This window comes from Rissa tridactyla, chromosome 15, assembly GCF_028500815.1.
Source record: "Rissa tridactyla isolate bRisTri1 chromosome 15, bRisTri1.patW.cur.20221130, whole genome shotgun sequence".
NCBI lineage: Eukaryota > Metazoa > Chordata > Aves > Charadriiformes > Laridae > Rissa > Rissa tridactyla.
This window is the reverse complement of record NC_071480.1, coordinates 8,226,413-8,245,237: the sequence shown is the minus strand read 5'-3', so window position 1 is coordinate 8,245,237 and position 18,825 is coordinate 8,226,413. Positions and strand designations below refer to the sequence as shown.

At 49.1% G+C, this 18,825-nt stretch overlaps 2 protein-coding genes across 2 annotated transcripts; one reads left to right on the top strand and one right to left on the bottom strand.

The window, feature by feature from the left end:
* Nucleotides 1–3,439: 3,439 nt before the first annotated feature.
* ATP5PD (ATP synthase peripheral stalk subunit d) lies at nt 3,440–6,733 on the bottom strand. The gene is made up of 6 exons (XM_054221728.1): nt 6,601–6,733; nt 5,923–6,051; nt 5,135–5,231; nt 4,185–4,256; nt 3,778–3,840; nt 3,440–3,643 (listed from the first exon to the last, which is right to left on the bottom strand). Exons 2-6 carry the CDS (start codon nt 6,042–6,044, stop codon nt 3,512–3,514), a joined length of 486 nt encoding a protein of 161 aa, XP_054077703.1. The 5' UTR covers nt 6,045–6,051; nt 6,601–6,733; the 3' UTR covers nt 3,440–3,511.
* Nucleotides 6,734–6,798: 65 nt separating this feature from the next.
* Nucleotides 6,799–17,404, top strand: KCTD2 (potassium channel tetramerization domain containing 2). The gene is made up of 6 exons (XM_054221726.1): nt 6,799–7,107; nt 8,662–8,770; nt 9,440–9,531; nt 10,237–10,332; nt 13,179–13,304; nt 13,904–17,404. The coding sequence occupies exons 1-6, from the start codon at nt 6,814–6,816 to the stop codon at nt 13,931–13,933; spliced, it is 747 nt and encodes a 248-aa protein (XP_054077701.1). The 5' UTR covers nt 6,799–6,813; the 3' UTR covers nt 13,934–17,404.
* The last annotated feature ends 1,421 nt before the right edge of the window (nt 17,405–18,825 follow it).

Genomic DNA, 18,825 nt, shown 5'->3' with positions numbered 1-18,825 from the left:
AGCAACAAGCCCCTGCCCCAGCCGGGGGTGGGAAGAAGCGGGGAGAGAGGCAGGAGTTCCCTTAGGAGGTGCAGAGCTACTACAAACCTTAGTCCAGAGGCACCCGCCAGCCCTTCTTCAAGCCCCAGGTTTCCTCTCCTCCCTGCTACATCCCCAGGGTGGGTGACGGCGCAGGGTCCCCCCCCCAGAGGACACTCACAGCCCAGGCTGTTGTGGGGCTGAGGAGCACCACAGCGCCTGGGAGCTCGGTCGCCCTCCGCTTTTGCTTCCCCCAGAGTGAACGGACAAAACTCGAACTTGGATTATATGATGGTCACACACAACGGCAGCTTCAACTCCACCCAGCCCTTCCAGGTGACCTTAACGTGCAGCTTGATGATCCTCAAGTTTCCCTTTGACACCCAGACGTGCAACTTGAGCATAGCTTCGTTCCTCTACCCAGGTACAGCAGCAGGCTGAGTTTTACCACAGCTGGGCTAAACTTGCAGGAGGAGGAATAGATGAGATGGACCCTTGGCTAACTCCCGGGCTCCCTTAGCTGCACCACACGCTCACGCTGGATTAGCGGGGTTGAGGTCACATAACGCCAGGGAAAATGCACTAAAACACTGTCGTTCTGTTTTGGCACGTTTCCCAGCAACATCTCTGGAAGCATCTGGATGTTCTGTGGCGAGTCCCCCCCTGGGGACTGTCCTCTACAAGCCAAGAGACTTGGAGGCTTCCTGCAACAAGGCTACTTGTTCACGTACAATTTTGCGGGACTGATCTTTAGGCATACCTGAAGGCCATAGAAACGAGAGGAAATTAAGGGCAGTTTCAGGGATATAAACTGCAGTCAGAGTTCATCCCAACAGGAAGGGTTGAAAAATAATCAGAGATGACACAAAACCCTCCAGCTCCCATCCACAAGGGACAACTGTCCTAATTCACCGGAGGTTTCCTCTCTGATCCACATTCCCGGAGGTCCAGCCCAGTCCCTTCACCTGACCCCCTTTTAATTTCTCCCTAACGGGCTAAGAAACCCCAGCAGCGTGGGAAACATTGCGTTTCCCCACCTGCACGCACCCTTGGTTGGGAGGGAAAAGGAGAGGAAATAACTGACCTCTAATAAATACCTGAATTCTCCAACTTCCCTCCTCCTCTGCCTCCTGCCCAAGCAGTAAGTGACCTTGTCATGAAGACGAGACGGTCACCAGCTGAGATGATGAAGGACAGCCAGAGTTACTTCCTAACTGATGGAGAGTGGAAGTTCACCAACCTGAGCATCACTGAATACATGGAACAGCTGGATCATGAACAATTTTCCGTGGTCACCTACACGGTACGGCAGTATTTTCGTATTATATTGCACCGATTTGCCACCACAAAAAAAAAAAAAAGTATGAAACATGATAATTTTCTACATCGGGGGACAAGCATTTGCCCAAAACAGTAACTTATCTTCTGCTCACCTGAATTTTGTCCATCTTCTTCAACAGATTTCCATTGAGAGACGACCCACTCTGTACATTTTGAACCTGATCCTCCCAACGTGCGCCCTGTACCTGCTGGATATGGCTGTGTTGTTTGGACCCAGCTCTCTCGAGGAGAAAGTCAGTTTCCAGATTGCCATCATCCTCGGCAGCTCCATGTTAGCCGTGATTCTCAACAACATCCTCCCAACTTCCTCCGACAAACCACCCGTAATAGGTACCCATCTTTATTGAATAAAAACTAACTGATTTTTTACACAGGTACCAACCCTAAGGAAGGGCTTTGTGCGTTTAGGGACATGTTCCTGAAGTCAGGAAGAGCCGGGCTTTATCAGCTTGCTGGAGTTAGAAATTTCCCCCCTTCCCCACCCAGCAACCGAACGCAGACGGGATTACGTTCAAGAAAACGATGACGATCATCAAGGACTTGCTTTGTTTTGGTATCGTTTGCAGTGGTTTTCTTCTTGGGCACCTTCCTGCTCATGATCATGGCTGTGTTGGACACCTTCTTCCTGTTGCACCAGCAGCACAAATCCCTGCGCTTAGACAAGGCTCTCAGAAGCTTCCATCCAGGTAAAGCCACCCAAAATCTCTTAAACAAAGTCAGGTTACCTGCACTTTGCTGCTGGTTCCTTGGAGCGAGGGTGGGTTTCCTCAGGGCAACCAGTGCCCCAGGCAGGATCCGTCACCCACCGGCCCCCCTACACCAACACATGCTATTTGCTGTTGGCAGAGCTGCGCGCCGAGCTGGCGGTGACAGCCGTGAACAACCAGGGCATGAAACGCCTCGCCAAGGAGGGCACCCAGCTGCTGAACCTGCCCAGGAAGGGCCAGGAGAAGGGGCAGCCGGCCAAGCTCCGTTGGCAACCGCAGGACCCATTTCTGCCAGTGCTGGAGAAGGTGCTTCTCTACAGTCACTTCTTCCTCTCCTTGTTTTTTTTTGCTATTATTTCTATAAAATGGAGCAGCTAGAGACCAGCTCTGCACAGTGCTCATTCTGTTGTTCTCCACTGTATCACTCTGACCCCTCCACTCTTGATTTTTTTTCCTACTTGATTCATAGAGCTGCAGTTCTTTTGGTTATCTAAATAAAATAAAATTAAAAACCCAAACCCAGAGGGCATGGGATCTGCATGCTTACTGCCTTGTACTTTAGCTCATCAGAACTACGTATGTTCTTAAAGCTGGCGAAGTATTTGAATAAAACAGTTGTGGAATTGGGGGATGATACCTTCATTCCATCCGTCAGGAATTCTTATCACAAACACGACCATCAGAAACAGGAGTTAAGGCCCTTCTCCTATGGAGGTGTTTCGATTCTGAGGAAAGGTGTTTTAAGAATTCCACCTCAGATAATTAAATAAAACGACGCAAGTCTGAAGCGTTTGTACTATTGTTTCTGTGAGTTTCAGTGAGATCTACATCATTCAAAAACCCAGGAAAGACAGAACAACAGGATCACCGGGATTAGCGGGCTGATACTTGGGATGTTTTAAAAAAAAAATAAAAAATAACTTTAAAAAAAAAAAATGTATCTCAACGCATCTACTCAACACTTCAACTCCTTTTGCAACTGGCTGCACCTAAACCATCACAACCATCCTAGAAAACAGCCCTAGAGCTCTGCCTGTAGAACCAGAGACACCTCCCACTGCATCGCAGCTCAAACACTAAACACACTCCAGCATCTCAGGCGGCTTTATTCGCTCAGCTCCGGAGCGACCATCTGCCTGCAAAGGCAGAACTACATTCCCTGCACCACCTGGTTACAGACATGAACAGAGTTTATTTGCATAGATGCAAAGAGGACTCAGTCTGATCAACGGGTCTAGCTGCGATCTTGGTCCTTCCTACAAGAACAAGCTCACCGGTAGAAAAGACAAAAATCGAGGAAAAGTGGGCTGTTTGCAAGTCAGTGTATTGTTCCACGTGCCTCAAAACCTCTTGTCTAAGATCTCAGCCACAGACAGGAGGGAAAGTACTTTATTTAAGAGATCATAGAGTCTGACAGTCATTAGACAAACCGCTTTCAGACAGGTTTACAGATCAGCAATCGGTTTGTGGGGCCAGAACGGATATTTCTCCTTGTCCAGTTTGGTTTCAGGGAAGGCTTCGTGCAAGTCTTCAAATGTCATCTGTTCGAAGGGAATCATGCTTTTGAGCTTCTGAAGCTTGAAGGGAGAGCAGAGACAAACACGTTACAAGACACTTGTCAGCAAGAAAGAGCAAAGCACACGCAAGTAAGAACAAGGTGTGAGCCAGGCTGGGTTAAAGAGAATATTCACTAAGCAAAGTCCAGACTTACTTGTTGCTCATACTGGGCAATACGAGCTTTGGACGCCTGCACATATTCAGCAGTGCTCTTTGCCTGCAGGGAAGCAGAGGATGTGGTGAATACCGTTACGATAAAGATGGTGACCTAGAGTAAACCCGCAACCCCACGCCTTAAGTTGGCATTAACATTCATCATCATTACACTAGATAAGTGGGCAGAATCTTGATCAAATCCCAAATAATCAAACCCTTTCACGTGCAGTGATCCGCTTGCTTAGACAAAAGCCAGAGATGTGTGTGAAGACCAGAGCCAGGCTCTAGCTCAGGCTGCCCAGCCTGTGCAGATGCAGGTGCAGAACATCCCTTCCCTCTCACCCCTCCCCGTCCTCACAGAAGTCAGAGACAACCCCGGCATTAGGGAACAGGTTACACACTTACAGCTTCCTGCTCCTGGGCATCAATTTTGGCAGTTTGTGTGTCCACTGGCTCAGGAACCTTTAGTGCACTGAACTGTAAATCGAAAGAGAAAACTGTTGATACTGTTTGTTTGATTGAAATAATCCTTCACACCAACATCATTTTCCCTAGCAGCAGGGAAGCATTCCTTCCTTTCTTCCTAGGATATGCTCGCAACCATGTTAAGTTCACAAGCTTTCTGAAACTGATCACTGTGTCCTTCACGAGCAGCTCTGCTCACCTCCGAGCTTAAAGCAATCTATTCTGCACTGCACACCACCACCAGGACGTGTAATACCACACACATTCATCCCAGCTCTGTAAAGAGCAAAGCACAGCTCTGCAAGGAGGCAAGACAGTCTAATATCAAAGACTTATCATATCACAGACTTATTTCCCCAAAGACAAAGTTCCCAGACCCATCTGAGGTCAGCGGGTCCTCCCAGCCTTGGGAGGCCAATTTCCATAGTGACAGTGACACCACGTGTCCTTCAGCAAAAGCCCCGCTCACGCTTTTCATTTCCTGCTTAAAAAGAGGATGGCAACCCCTGCAGGCATCCGCTAACTCTACAGGTTTCACAGTGCGCAGAGCCACACCCACCGCCGCCGCCTTCCATTCAGGGAGTTAGAGAAATACTTCAAACGTTTGCTTCAGCAGAACTACTCGAGAGTTCGCTCCTGCAGCCAAAATAATTTATCAAGTTTTCTTTCACCAACTTTCTCACCATACAGTGCCACAGGTTTCCTCCTGAATGATGGCACTGAAGTGACCTCCTCGAGGTCAGCGACACCAATCTGCATGATGCAACGCTGGGGCATCTGCTAGTCAAAACCAGCCTTCTCTGTCAACTCTGGTGTTTTCTTCTCACACCAAAGACATTCCCCATTTAAACCTCCAAGAAAAGCAATACCCAGCCCGCAAAGATACTGACCTTCTTCTGGAACTCATCCACCATGCCAGCTTTAGCAACAGCAGCCTTGTAGTGAGCCCAGTCGATGGTCGGGGGTTTCTCTGGCAGGGCAGCCAAGCTAAAGAAACAGAGCACAGCAGTCACGGCCAGCGCTAGAAGTAACCCTGCACTATCGCTTGCACTCTACCACAGTTACTTTCCAGAGTGTCAGCAGACCCTGCTAAGTCTAGTTTAAATATCTTCAGGTCCATCATTAACAAGCAGCAACAAACCATTTCTGCAAATCCCTCTGCCCTTGAAATAGCCCTCGCTATACAGACAAGAAGAGTGCAGCCTGCAGCCCTGCTCCACTTCAAACTCCTATACAGCATCTCCAGGTGCAGCCCTGTAGGAAAGGATTAGGCTGTTTTCACAATACTGAGCTAGAGGCAAGCAGCAACGTTAGCTGTAATAGCCAACAACGTTTGCATCAAGCAGCAGATGCTGAAGCACTTGAGAAGGCTCATGAATTTGTGCAGCATTTAACAGAATAACAAAGCTTGCAAAATGTTTTGAATGTGCCAAAGCAAACTGCTTCCACAGAACAGCTTTTTTACATTGCAGCTATTGTTTTACTATGGGGAAGATTAAGTAAAGGCGATTTGCCTATAAAAGCCACCAACTATCTTGAAGGTGACCTGCCTTAACACCTCTCAGGACATTGCTGCGGGCCCACAGTTACCGGCACTGCCTCAAGCTGATACCGCAAAAGTTGAAGGTTCAGCTGAGGGACCAAACCGACCCCAGGCAGGAGCGGGGCAGACACTCACCGGGCCGACAGCGCGTCGCTGCGGGTCTTCAGGGCGTTGAACATGGCCTTCTGGTTGGGGGGCACCCTCTCGGAGAAGGCCGCCCAGTCAATGGCCTTGATGGCAGCTCTGCGGCCCGCCATGCTTCCCCTGCGGCCAGGAGAGAGGACACCAGGTGGGTGAGCAGGGAGCAGCAACGACACACCGGGACACAGCGGGGAGGGGAAAGGACGCACCGGGACACGGGGCTGGGGGGGGGGGGGGCGCGTAGGGGGTGGGAACGAACGGGACACCGGGGGGACAGGAACGGACGACACACCAGGACACCGGTGGGGGGGAAGGACACACACAAACGACACGCACCGGGAACACGACACACACGGGACGCGGGGGGGTGGACGGGACAACGACGGCGCGACACCGGGAAGGGGCAGACACCGGGAGGGGGGTTGAACACAGGGGTACAGGGGTGCACCGGAACACCGGGACACAGGGGGGCACCGGGGATACCGCTCCTCAGCTCAGCCCAACCCCGCCGCAGCCTCACGCCCCCACCCAGGCCCGCCCCGGCCTGCTCCCTCCTACTCAGCCCCAGGAATCCTGGATCCCCCTCCCCGGTCTTCCGGCCAGTCCCCGTCCCCAAGACCCCCCCTCCCGGCCCCCCTGTCGCCACGGCAGCCGCGCCGCCCCCGCTCTCACCTTCACTGACCGCCACCACCGTCCCCGAGAGCAGACGCGAGCAGCGCCGGAAGTCCCGCCCCCGCCGCCCAATCAGAGCGAGCCCCCGCCGGAGAGCGTCATTCTCCCCCTTCCCGGTGACGGACGCCGGTGCCCCGGAAATGCCTCGCGCGCCGGAAGCGGCGGAGGAGCAGGAGCGGTGATGGCGGCGCGGGGGCGCTGAGCGGCATCGCTATGGCCGAGCTGGCGGCAGCGGCGGAGGGGCCGCCGCGGGGCCGCACGCCCAGCCCGGGCCCCGGGGGGGCGCCGGGGCCACCCAGCCCCCGCGCGGCCGGAGCGGCGGCGGGCTCCGGCGGGGCCCTGTCTCCGCCCGCCGCGGCCCGGCCGCCCGCCGCCTCCTCCAAGTGGGTCCGCCTGAACGTGGGCGGCACGTACTTCGTGAGCACCCGGCAGACGCTGTGCCGGGAGCCCAAGTCCTTCCTGTGCCGCCTCTGCTGCCAGGACGGGCCCGAGCTCGGCTCTGACAAGGTGAGGCCGCGGCGGGGGCCGGCCCCCACCCCACCCCGGGAACGGCGAGGCCCCGGGCCCTGGCGGCGACCGCCCCTCCTTGAGTCGCCTTAGCCACCCACGGCAGCCGGTGTCACCGGGGGCAGCGGCCCGACTTGCAGTACGGGGACAGTGACAGTCCCGGCTGCCGGTGTCCCCACGGCCAGCACCCCCGACCCTGCTGTACGGGGACGGTGACAGCCCCGGCTGCCGGTGTCCCCACGGCCAGCACCCCCACGCACTGCTCTATGGCCCCCAGAGCCCCTGACCCTGTGGCGTGGATGGGTAAATCTCCACGGCAGCTCCACTCCCGCGGTACCCAGGGACACATACTGCTCTGACACACACCATCTCCTCGTCCCTCATGTCCCGTTACACGGCCACAGCTTTGGCCACATCCCAGAGAACGGGGCTTAGAGTCCCCTTGTGCCTGCAGGCACCGATGCCCTCCACCTCCCGTGGTGACATGACTCCCCTCAAGGAGCAAACCAGCACCTTCCCACAGCGGTTACAGCAGAGGGGGATCTAGAACAAAACTTTCCGAGAAACAGGAATTTTAATGATTTCTCACCCTGAGCACGTACTATTTTTTTTAATATATTTCACTTTGCTGTGAATTAAAGATCACAGCGCACGTTCCTTACACGGGTGGATAGTTTTGAAGTCATTGCAGTTTATCGTAAGGATTTTGCAAACAGTTATTTTTGTAATTGCACGTTTTCTGTGGATCTGCTGCACAGGATTTTATTAATATTTTGTGGGTAGGTCAGACGGAGAATTAGTCAGGTCTCTTGCCACTCTGTTCAGAGCTTAATCAAAAGATAAATCCTGGTTGTTATCAAAACAGCAGTCACTGGCATCAGTGAGTAGAGATAACATTTCAGAATGTTTTTTCAGTTTTTTATTGCTTTAGAGCAGATTGATTGGCAAGATGAATGTTGGTTTAACGTGATTTGAGGGACTGATACAAAAGACTTACATCAGAGGTGGCTCAAGAAATGCCTTTGCTTGTGAATTGGTGGTTATTTGATGGCAATAGTTACTGTATTGCTAGAGACATGGCTGGTGCATTGCAACATGCGTTTTCAGTGGTAGAAAGAAGAAAAAAAAAAGAGCTTCTTAAACTTTTATGTGCTGTTAGCTAGAACTAGAGATCCAGTTTTCCTCCAGAGTCTTAGCAAAACTAGCCTGCAAAACAAATTTAGACAGAACACAGCTGCCAGCTTTTGGGTTTTGTTCTTGCAGTGAAGAAAAACTACTAAGCCCTGCTTTTCTCTCCAGGTATATCAACTCTGTTTGTCGAAGTGCTTCATTTGAAGCATCTGCCAGCATTATTGAGCTGCAGAACTTGTAGCTGAGTTCAGATATTGAAAAAAAAAATGTTGGTTTAAACATGGAGTCATTAGTACACCTTTCACATTCACATGAATTCAGGTTCTCAAAGAGAAACTGTTCAATTTATTGTTTTCTACTGAAATAATTTTTTTGCTGGTACCAATTAACCATCCCCACTTCATTCCTGTACTCGCTCAACAGGATGAGACAGGGGCGTATCTCATCGATAGAGACCCCACATATTTTGGTCCAATACTGAACTACCTCCGACACGGGAAGCTCATCATAAACAAGGAGCTTGCAGAAGAAGGTGAGAGAAAATGACAGGGCGAGAGCTTCAGATGCTGTTTTATAGCAGTATCCGCGAACCATCACCAGAAACTTGCCTGGGTGCACAGGGTTCCTGACGCAGCGATGTGTCAGGGTGTGAGAAGCTGTTTCCCAGTAGTGCTGTTAGTTAGTACCATTAGTTTTTCAGAAGGATGCTCATTAATGTGGATTAAATCATTAGATTCTGTATCTTCTTGAAAGCAGAAGCCTTCAGCTTATAACACAACCCATCGCTGTTCTGCTTAGCTCAAAGGCTTCTGTTAGCAGAGCAGAATATCTATTAGCGCATCTCTCCCCCCACAGACAGCAGTTCTCTGCACGCAGGCAGCTTTGGTGACTTCCCCTAATGGGGCCTGCCTGAACAAAATAGAGATTGTACTGTGAGGTTTCTGATAATCCCAGGGAAAGGGGAATAATCTTTCTTAAAGATCCTCTAAGTCACAAAAGCAGATGACAACTAGTTGGTCATTTTCTTCCAGCCGGAGAGCATGAGATTGATGGCACAGCCTATTCAGCATTCAGGGATTTTTCTCACGTCTGGGCTAGATTTGGAGGCAGGAGCAGGCGTTGCGTCCTTGTAGCAGAATCATCTTCATTCTACCCTGTACGCAGTAACAGAATTTCTTTCTGCTTTTGGTTCCTTTCGTAGGGGTACTGGAAGAAGCCGAGTTTTACAATATTGCATCTCTTGTGCGGCTGGTGAAGGAGCGGATACGGGATAACGAGAACAGGACCTCTCAAGTAATGCCCAGGAACATTTGCATTATGAAACTGGTCATTTTCTGTAGTGCAGTAGAAGGACACGTGTGGCCATAGACACCTCTAGTAGCAGTTCTTTGGTTTAGTAGTCACCTATAACAGGGAATAATGCTTTTAGATAGATCCAAGGCACAGCTAGGAAAGAGTATCCATTATGGTTTTATAAGCAGACCACTGAGTCATCTTGTTCCACTGCAGGGAAAGACAATAAGCAGTCAAACAAGAGGTGCCAGAAGCAAAGACGGGTAGTTATAAAGCAAAACATACTGCTTTGGTGTGTAAAGAATAGTTCAAACTCTTCCTTCTCTAAACCATTTTCTTCCCTTTATATCTGTCTCTCTGTGACAATTTTTCCCATTGCTGCTCAGCTGATATGAACACAGCCAGTAGATTCAATTTCAGAAGATAAATGTTTTCAAAAAGCAGTAAATTGCATTGAAAGCCAAAGAAGTTTTGCTTTCACTGGCCCTTAGACATGTAGAAGGCTTTGAAGAGAAGTGTGCCAACCGTACGTACCTGTTTTAGAATCAGTGGGATGGTCAGAGGGATGGAACCTCAGAAAGCCTGTGCGGCTCAGACTTCCTCAAATAACAAAGCAACAGAGCAGGAGAGGGTTATTAATTTCCTAGCTTGATACTAGCATAGCCGTTACTAAACTCACATTTATTTTTATTCTGTGTGCTTCAGGGACCTGTGAAGCATGTGTACAGAGTTCTGCAGTGCCAAGAGGAAGAGCTCACGCAGATGGTGTCCACTATGTCCGACGGGTGGAAATTCGAACAGGTACCATTACCAAAGAATGGCAGAATCCCTTTGAAAGCTGCATATGGAATAAGCGTTTGCTATGGAATTGCGCTTCACGCTGCTCTTCTCTTCCGAGTAAGCAGTCTGAACTGAGCAGCAGCCCACTTATGCAAGATAACTGGCAGAAAGGGAAAGGCAGAATTCACTCCAACTGCAAAGAGAGATTTTATTTTCTCTCAGGACTCCTTGTATCCTTGTCAAATCCCAGAGCAATTCTTCCCTTCTCCTGCATTTCATCACATACACCATACAACAGTTTTATCCAGGAAAATTAATAGAGCCATGAAAAAAAACACAACGCGACTTTTCTGGAAGCTCAAAGCCACAACTCCTGCATTTGCTAAAGAGGCGCTGAGTGACACGAGAAATATAGTTCCTGCAGATGCCTTTATGATGCAGCCTGGTTCAGGGGTGGGTGTCATTGAAGTTGCATATGGCATTAGTTCCAGATTTGGTTCTGGAATCAAGTATGGTCCTCTTGTTTAGGAGGATGGAGAACTGGAAACCAGCTGGCCTGCATGTTAATGCTATATTAAGAAACTGCAGAACAGGCTCTGTGGATTACAGCTCCGCTGTCTTGCCAATTAGTCCAGCTTCAGTACAAGTGGATGTTGTAGGAAATGTGCTGACACGAAGTGAGGCACAGGATTAGCAACACCACACTGCATCACTTGTTCATATATATATCTGCTCTGTAATGCCTGAAAATTCCTATTGCGTAGTGGAGAGGCAGGCAAAAACTCTGGCCCCTGTGAGCTGGTAGTGAAACCTTGTGACTAAGAGCCACAAGCTGCTTTATGGAAATGCAGTTCTCCAACGCCCAGGTTTGATTGTTCAAAAATTTACTTATGTTGCCTTTCACACATGCACGTACACATCCCAAAAACCAAACGGCTGTAGGCAGTGCCCGACACAGGAATCTGCACTCTTTCCACTTCCCTAGTCCTGCTTTGCACAAACCACCGAGATCCCAGCCAGCCTCCTTCTTCCTGTACGCTGCAAGCGCCAGGAAAACTTCCTGCACATCCCACTCCGACAGGCTCCCACCATCGGGAGCTGTTCTTGCCCTCCCCTGGTACTTGCATTTGGCTCAAACACCCCCAAGGGCAGTGAGGACAGACAGATACGCCACTTTGGTCAGGGCTAGACTTCACACAGCAGTACAGCCTCTCCCCAGCTGTAAATGCTCCAGATTGGGTCACAGAGCAGGAACATGGCGGTGGCGCAGCGCAGGGTATGTCCCATGCTGAAACATGCCCTGCTGGGAGGCGCATTACAGCTGCAGCCTATTGCCAAGGTCTTTCCCCAGATGTGCAACCCAGCATGGCTTCTGCCCTCGCCAAAGTCACACCACTTGGTGTGCTGAGACATGTTAGGAAAGATGGTAACAGATCTGCACATTGGGGACAAAGAGAGCCTATTGCTAAATCTCACCCTGGATGCCAGCGATTGACAGAGCAGATGACAGTCCCCTCGTGCTCTTTGGATCCAGTCACTTCATAATATCAAAAAGACCGGTTTGGAAACCTGCAGCAAAGGCAGGAGTGGTAAAAGCTGTTGCAGCCTTATTGTCTGTCAGGCTTGGGTTCCCAGAGGAGCACGTGGCCTGTCAGGTTCTCTGCCTTGTACCGTTCAGTCCTGCTTAAATTAAGGATGGAATAGAAATTTGCTATTTTAAACAGAAATCTGTTCTGTCCACCTACAGTTCAGTAGTCTGTAAAGCTACCATCTTTATCAAAAGATACTTTGTGTTTGTTGAGTAAATAGTGGTATTGAAATATCCAAGAGCTTAAACAATCAAGACAGGGAGAAGGGAAGCAAAAGAAAAAAATATTATGATGTTTTTGTTTTTGGTTGTTTTTTTTTTTTATCCTGTGTCTATCTTTTGCTCTCAGCACAAACATCAAAACCTATTTAGAACAGTACTGGAGGTCAGTCAGTACGACAGCCCCCCAAGTCGTCCTGCAGCTGCACTGTAACCATATAGATAGTTACCTGTCTAGGAAGACTGTTGACTGCATCTGTCTCTTATAAATATGGAGCGCTCTCTTCTAAAATCCATTAGGACATGGAAGTTAGGGCGCACGCTGCATGTTAAAGTTTCCTAGATATACGCAGTTGATAAGATTCACATTGCTTTCTTCCAATTACTTAGATTTATTATCTGGAAAGCAGAACTGAGTTGTAAATGACAAATTAGCCCTGCACTCCAGGATGTCCTTTTAATGTAATAACGATAAATGAGACAGATGGGATTTCTTGGATCCAGTCCAGACTCCTCATCACAACAGTAATAGAATATAATCCTATTTATACAGATATCAAACTCCATCTTGACAGCATCTACATAAAGAATGGTGCTAGTTTGCCACATGTGCCCTTCTTATCCAACATCTGTCTATAGTGAAGAATTGCCTTTCCAGTTTTTACACATCAAAGTCAAAAGGCAAATTGAGACCTGAGTTCAGTGTGGTCTGGGCCAGGAAGCCTACCTGCCTGCCCTGTGTCTGACATTATACATCACAAAATCTGTCCTGTGTTTTCCTTTTTTTTGCCCTCAGTAATTGGAAAATGTTCTGTTGTGTTCAGCGTTACGGTTTCAGGCTGGAATTTCTTCCTGGGCTCCAGGTGCCACTAGAGGGCTCTGGAGCTCGGCATGTCCCTTACAGAGACACAGGAAAGCCTGTGACAGGGGAGGCCACGGGGGGGACACTTCAGGTCCAGAAGAGGTCTCACTGGACGGTCCTACCTCACAAAGCAATTGGAGGAATAAAGCAGAAGTCAAGACTTATTGGTAGTTACCTCGGCTGTCTCCTGTTGTGCAGCTAATCAGCATTGGATCTTCCTATAACTATGGAAACGAAGACCAGGCCGAATTCCTCTGTGTGGTGTCCAGGGAGCTGAACAATTCTACCAATGGCATCGTCAAGGAGCCCAGCGAGAAGGCAAAGGTAAGGCATCTGCTCAGATGTACTGACTTAAATTCTCCTTTGCAAAGAAAAAGCCCTTCTTACACTAGCTGATCCAAAATTTGCAGTAGCGGTTCTGTGTACCAGCTTTCCTATTCCCTCCTGTATGCATGATCTTTCTCCCTCGGAAGATTTCATGTTTTACTGTAGGACAAGAGTTAAAGCTCTTTGTATATTTCAAATTGAGACAAAAAAAATAAGTGGAAAGAGAGAGACTTGAAAAAGGAGGACAGCATAGGGAGGACCTTTGAGATTGGTCACATTTTGTGGTTGAGGGATGCTGCAGCAAGAGACAAGGGGGTTTTTTTTCTTCTTTCAATCCACTCTTCCCCCCCCCCCCCCCCCAGGATAGCAACAAAAGGCGACATTCTTAACTCCTGGCAGACAGCTAAGCAGGATTTCTAGAGAAGGGGCTCAGTCGGCTTTAAGCAGCCTGCCATTTGTTTTGGTAGCATAAAAGCCAGCCAGCTACTCCCAGATTAGTCCATCTTTCCTTTCTCCACAAAAGACAAAGACTCTGAACGTGAACTTTTGCATCTAAACTTGTCCAAGGTATTTATAGAAGCTCTATTCTTTTTCAGATTCTTCAAGAGCGAGGATCCCGGATGTAATTCAAGTGTCCACTCTGTTAAAACTCCCAGATGTCAAAAGGGCAGTGTAGCCGGGCAGAGCATCTCTCCGCAGTGCAACCTTGCCCTTGTACAGTAACCAAGCTAATGCAAAGCAAAGCCGAGCCTGTCCTGCCAATGGCGAATAATTCTGGTCGCAACCAAAGGCTTCCCTCTTACCCTGGAAACCAAGGAAGGAAAAGACTCTTCCAGTTGGATAGTCCTTTCCACAAGTATTTGTTTTACTTTCTCGGCCAGCGCTGTATTGAATTTTTCCAACAATGGCTGGGCCGGATTCCCAGTCGGAGCCTTTGCGAAGGTTGCTCAGGTCCACAGGCCCTTGTAATCAGTCCCACCTTCCCCAGGCTGGCGTAGGTGGAAAGATCTGGATTTGAGCTCTGCCATTTCTTGCACCCAGGTCTGCCACCAGAAAAGTGCAGGGACCTTGCAACGCTCCCCCTCCTGATTAGCCAGCACCCCCCCCCAGATCAGAAGAACAGGGCTTTAAAAGGAGGAACAAAACAACCACTCGTAAAAAAAACCCACGCAGACTTTTCCATTCTTGCTTTGTATTTGTTCCTTGTTGAATTCCTAAGAGCTGAGTTTAGATATTAAGGGGAGGGGAGTTGTGTGTACATCTAACACGGGTCTCGCCTGTTAACACTATTACATACGGGCTCCTGGCTTTTTCCAAAGCCCATTACTTTGCATGCATAAACAGAGACCCGTGTTCACCCAGAATAGCGGTAGAGTGATAGTTCTGTCCTTTATGCTTCTCTGCTGAAGAAAAGCGGTGACATCTTCCCCTCCAGTACCCTGCCACGGCCATATCTTAGCCTGGTGCAAAGTCACAAGGTTGGGGACTTGTTGCTGCCAAGTTCAGCTTTGCCTTGTTTGTCTCCAGCAGCGTGGGCTCTCTGTCTCCTTCCTTCTCGCCAAGGGAGGACTTCAGGCAGAATTTCTTTTGTACTGTAGCAAGCAGGTAGGTTTGTTTTAATCCATGAGATCCTTTGCGGAGGCTATTTACATGCCGTGATTTATCTGCAGCCCCCTCACGTCCCCACCTTTAAGAGATCATCTCAAATTACAGAGGGGCATCACGGAGTCGGGGTGGGGGGGTTTGGTGAAAAGTTGCCAAACTGTTGTAATGTTTCTCATCCAAAGTGATGTGTCGACTTCTGTGACTTTTGTTTCTTTTTTTTTTTTTTTGGAATGCCTTGGATGGATGTGCAAAATGTTCGTTTGTGCCTCTCTTGAATTCTGATCTTAGCCAAACTGCAGTCACTGGTTCCCCTCTGTTACTCTGTGCCATCCCTAACCAGGGGCATGTCCCTCCTAGTCTGGTAAATGGAATTTCTTAGGAATTTGCTGCATGTTTTTCCCCTTTCATCCTGGCTTTGTTCTTTGTAGCCCAAGTGTCCAGGCACTTGGGTCTTTTTGAGTCAAGTCCCAAACTGACATTAAACGCAAAGCTTTGGAGATGCTGGAATTCACAGACATTGACAAGCTCAGAGCAGATGTTTCTCAATAAGGTATCAGAAAATTCCTCACCTGGACTGAGGAGTTGGGCTCCTTTCTGGAGGACTTCAGCTACCTGTGGTCTCCTTAAAGTTTTGACGTAGAATTAGGCAGGTTTCCCACTTGTTGCTGACGGGGCCTTGCAGCAGCAGAATGTTACCAACAGTCCAACAACCAGTTCAGCAAGCAAGACGTGCAGCAAAGACACCGAGCGACACCGCCGCACTGCCTCCTTTCACTCCTCCTGTACCTACTCTTGCCTGTCCTCTCCCATCCTGCTTTGCCAACGTACCTCCTCCGGTGGAGGCTTTGCCTCGTTCTCAAGAATGACTGGTTAATTATCTCTGCTAGTTTAATCCTGGTAACAACGGACTGTGCCAAATGTCTTTGAATTCACCTTGTGTCAGTTCCAGGCTGCTGAAAGGCAGCTGGCTTGCCATCACGCTGAAGAACCCAGCTCTTCTTCTTCCCTCCATCTTCCCTCTTTATAACGTGGTGAGATGGTTATTGGTGTGATTAGACCGTACGCCTTGGCTGGGCCCAAATAACACTGTGATGTGTATAGATATCTCTCCTCTGTCAGTATCTTGTAGCCTCAGTCATTGTCCATCTGTGCTCACAGCTAAGAAATCAAGAAGCGCGTGTATGCAAGTTAGCAGCTTAAAAAGCCCTTTATCACTTAACTGTCATCTTTCCCTTCCTCAGAGGAGGGAATTTCTGGGAACTGGTCAAGAAATATCAAACTAAAGGCAACAGGATCTGGTCGAGCTGCTTTTGTCACATCGATGCCAGCTGAGCACCTTGCTGTTCACACCACGGAGCTCAAAGCAACACTAGTTGCAAAGGGAGATTTCTCAGTCCAGTACAGCTCAAATAGATAAAAACAATACCTCGTTGCTTTTTTTTGTATCACCAAAAATGCCATACGTGGTGAAGCCCACCGGAGGATTGCCTGATGCACGTGTTACGCCATCGCTCTCCCCTCTGAGCCACAGTTGAGCAGAACAGCAGTTTAACTCATGTGCACAGGAACGACTATCAAAGTTGCATCTTGGCTTTCCCCCCTGCACTGCTCTCTGCGGCAAGGATGTGCCGGGGGATTGAAGACCCTTTGGGTTCGCTTGCAGGGTCTTTAAGTTCAACAGAACAAGTTTATGGTAGAAAACCAGTCATTGGTACTGGACGCTCGAGTTCCTGGGCCGTATTTAGGACCAGGCATGCAGTCCATCCAGAGCAGGTACATTCCCAGTGGAGGATTTCTCCTTTCCTGACTGTGCTAGGTCACCTTTACCCTGAGACCAAGGCTGGTCCCAGCATTATGCACCAGTTGCATCCCTTCTGTGCTCAAGACAGGGCTTTTCCTTCCATTGCCTTTCACTCAGTCACAACTATTACCAAAACTAGCGCTGAATTAGGATGAAATTTGTCCCATTCACTCTAAAAAAAGGTAGCACGTTGTGGTGGGTAGGGTAGGTGAGCAGGGGTAGATCTACTGGATATCCAAGAGCACTTGTGCCTCTTGAGAAGGTTCACTATAAAGCATTAATCCTGGGAATGGAGAGTATGACACTTTGGGGTTTTTTTTTTAAACTTTCCCAGTGGCCTAAATTGTTCCATTATGGCAAGACTGGAAATAACTTCTTAAAGTGTCTTTGTTTCTGCACATTTTTAAAAAGAAGTCGATTTTTCTCAGGGGTGACTGAGTGGGCTGAGGCAAAGGGGGCATGGTTCTCTGCAGGGCGATGGGACGGAGCAGCTCCCCAGTCCTGCAGCTGGGCCGTGGGCTCCTCCCCTCGGGTTTGCCCGAAAACCCGGAGGTTTTGTACAGTTTGTCACGTGTCAGTGCCCTTTGCTACTGTTTCTCTTTGTTTATTAAATGTGTTTGAATAACAGTTGAGATGCTGTGATTAATTTTTTTTTTTTTCAATAAAGGTTCTGAAATGGGTTTGAAAAGTTTGAGCAAGCCTGCTGCTTTCTCTGCATCCCTCAGCCACATCACCACACAAGCACTGCATTATGGGGAAAGAAATGTCAAAATTGGGTACCTGCTTCTAGTGCCATTTATAACAATGATTTGCCAAAAGAAGAATATAATTAGAGTTTCGAGTCCTTCTGAGTTAGTATCAGAGAAAAAGGCAAACTGAAGCATGTTTCCAATTTTCTGTCATACAAAAGAATTTAAACTTTTACATTTATCCTCACCATTTCCACTGACAACCACAAGCAAGTAGGACATCAATACAAGCATTAAATGTGAGTAGCTAAGAAAGGGAAGAGGAATTTTGTCAGCTTTCGTTTGCTAAACCCTTATCTCTGGACCAGCACACATGGCAGAAAGGCCTGACCCGTTCAGGCCCCTTCCTCCACCACAAAAGCCCCGCGCTGAACATCAGCAGAAGCTTGCAAAGAGTTCGCCACTTCCCCCGCAAGACCAAAGACACAAGGTTCTTGCCACCAGCAAGGCAGAAACGGAGTGAACATGAGAAAAGTAAGTGGAGTTTCTTAAAGGTAGTTTCCCCCTGCGTTCTGAGCCTGCAGCTGACTGCTGGGCCAGAGACTGCCCTGGGCACGTGGCGTCAGCCCAGAAACCCTGGAGGGCGTTTTAAATACTTGCTCTTCTACCTCTGCCCTGAAAGCTGCCAGCCTTCCCTGGTTTTGTGTCTGTATCGGGAGCGGTGGATTAGCTGAGGTTTAGGTTCTTTCCTGTTTACAGAGCATCGCAACTCAGAAATGCTTGAGACACTGAGGTACCAGCAGATGGACCAGCAGCGGGGAGGCAAAGAGGCGAACCAGATACTCAAGCCTTGACGATGCTGAAAGTTGGCTAACATTGGCCCTTCAGGCCCAACACAGGGGGGGGAGGAGGAGGAGGAACAAAGATGTGAGTGAAGAATGGGAAAGTTTGGCTTAATTTAGTCTTACTTTTGACTACAAGTGGCATCTGCTCTGCAGGCTGCCCCACAGGCATGCTGCCTGCCTCCATCCACCGCCTCAAAGCAACGGAGCAGGCTGGCACATCCCCAAACCAGGATCTAACAGCAATGCGGTGGAAGAGGAGGAGACTCTCCCCCCACGGAGCGGGCAGAAACCATGGCTGAGCCAAGTCACCACGTAGCGTGGGTTGATTTAAGACGGTAATTTTAAAATCTCCTTGACCCATCCCCGTATCTCCGTGCCAGACCTGACTGCAGGTCTGGGCTGCCCGTGAACTTGCCCAAAGCAAAGCTGTGCTCAAGTGCCGGCAGCATCTTGGGCAGAGATGGAAACTGCAGGGCTGGCACTGCTGACGCCACATGCATATTCCTTCACGTTCACAAGGCAGGACTTGTCAGCAGAAATTCAAATTACACCTGGCATTTCAGGCCCGGAGCCATAAC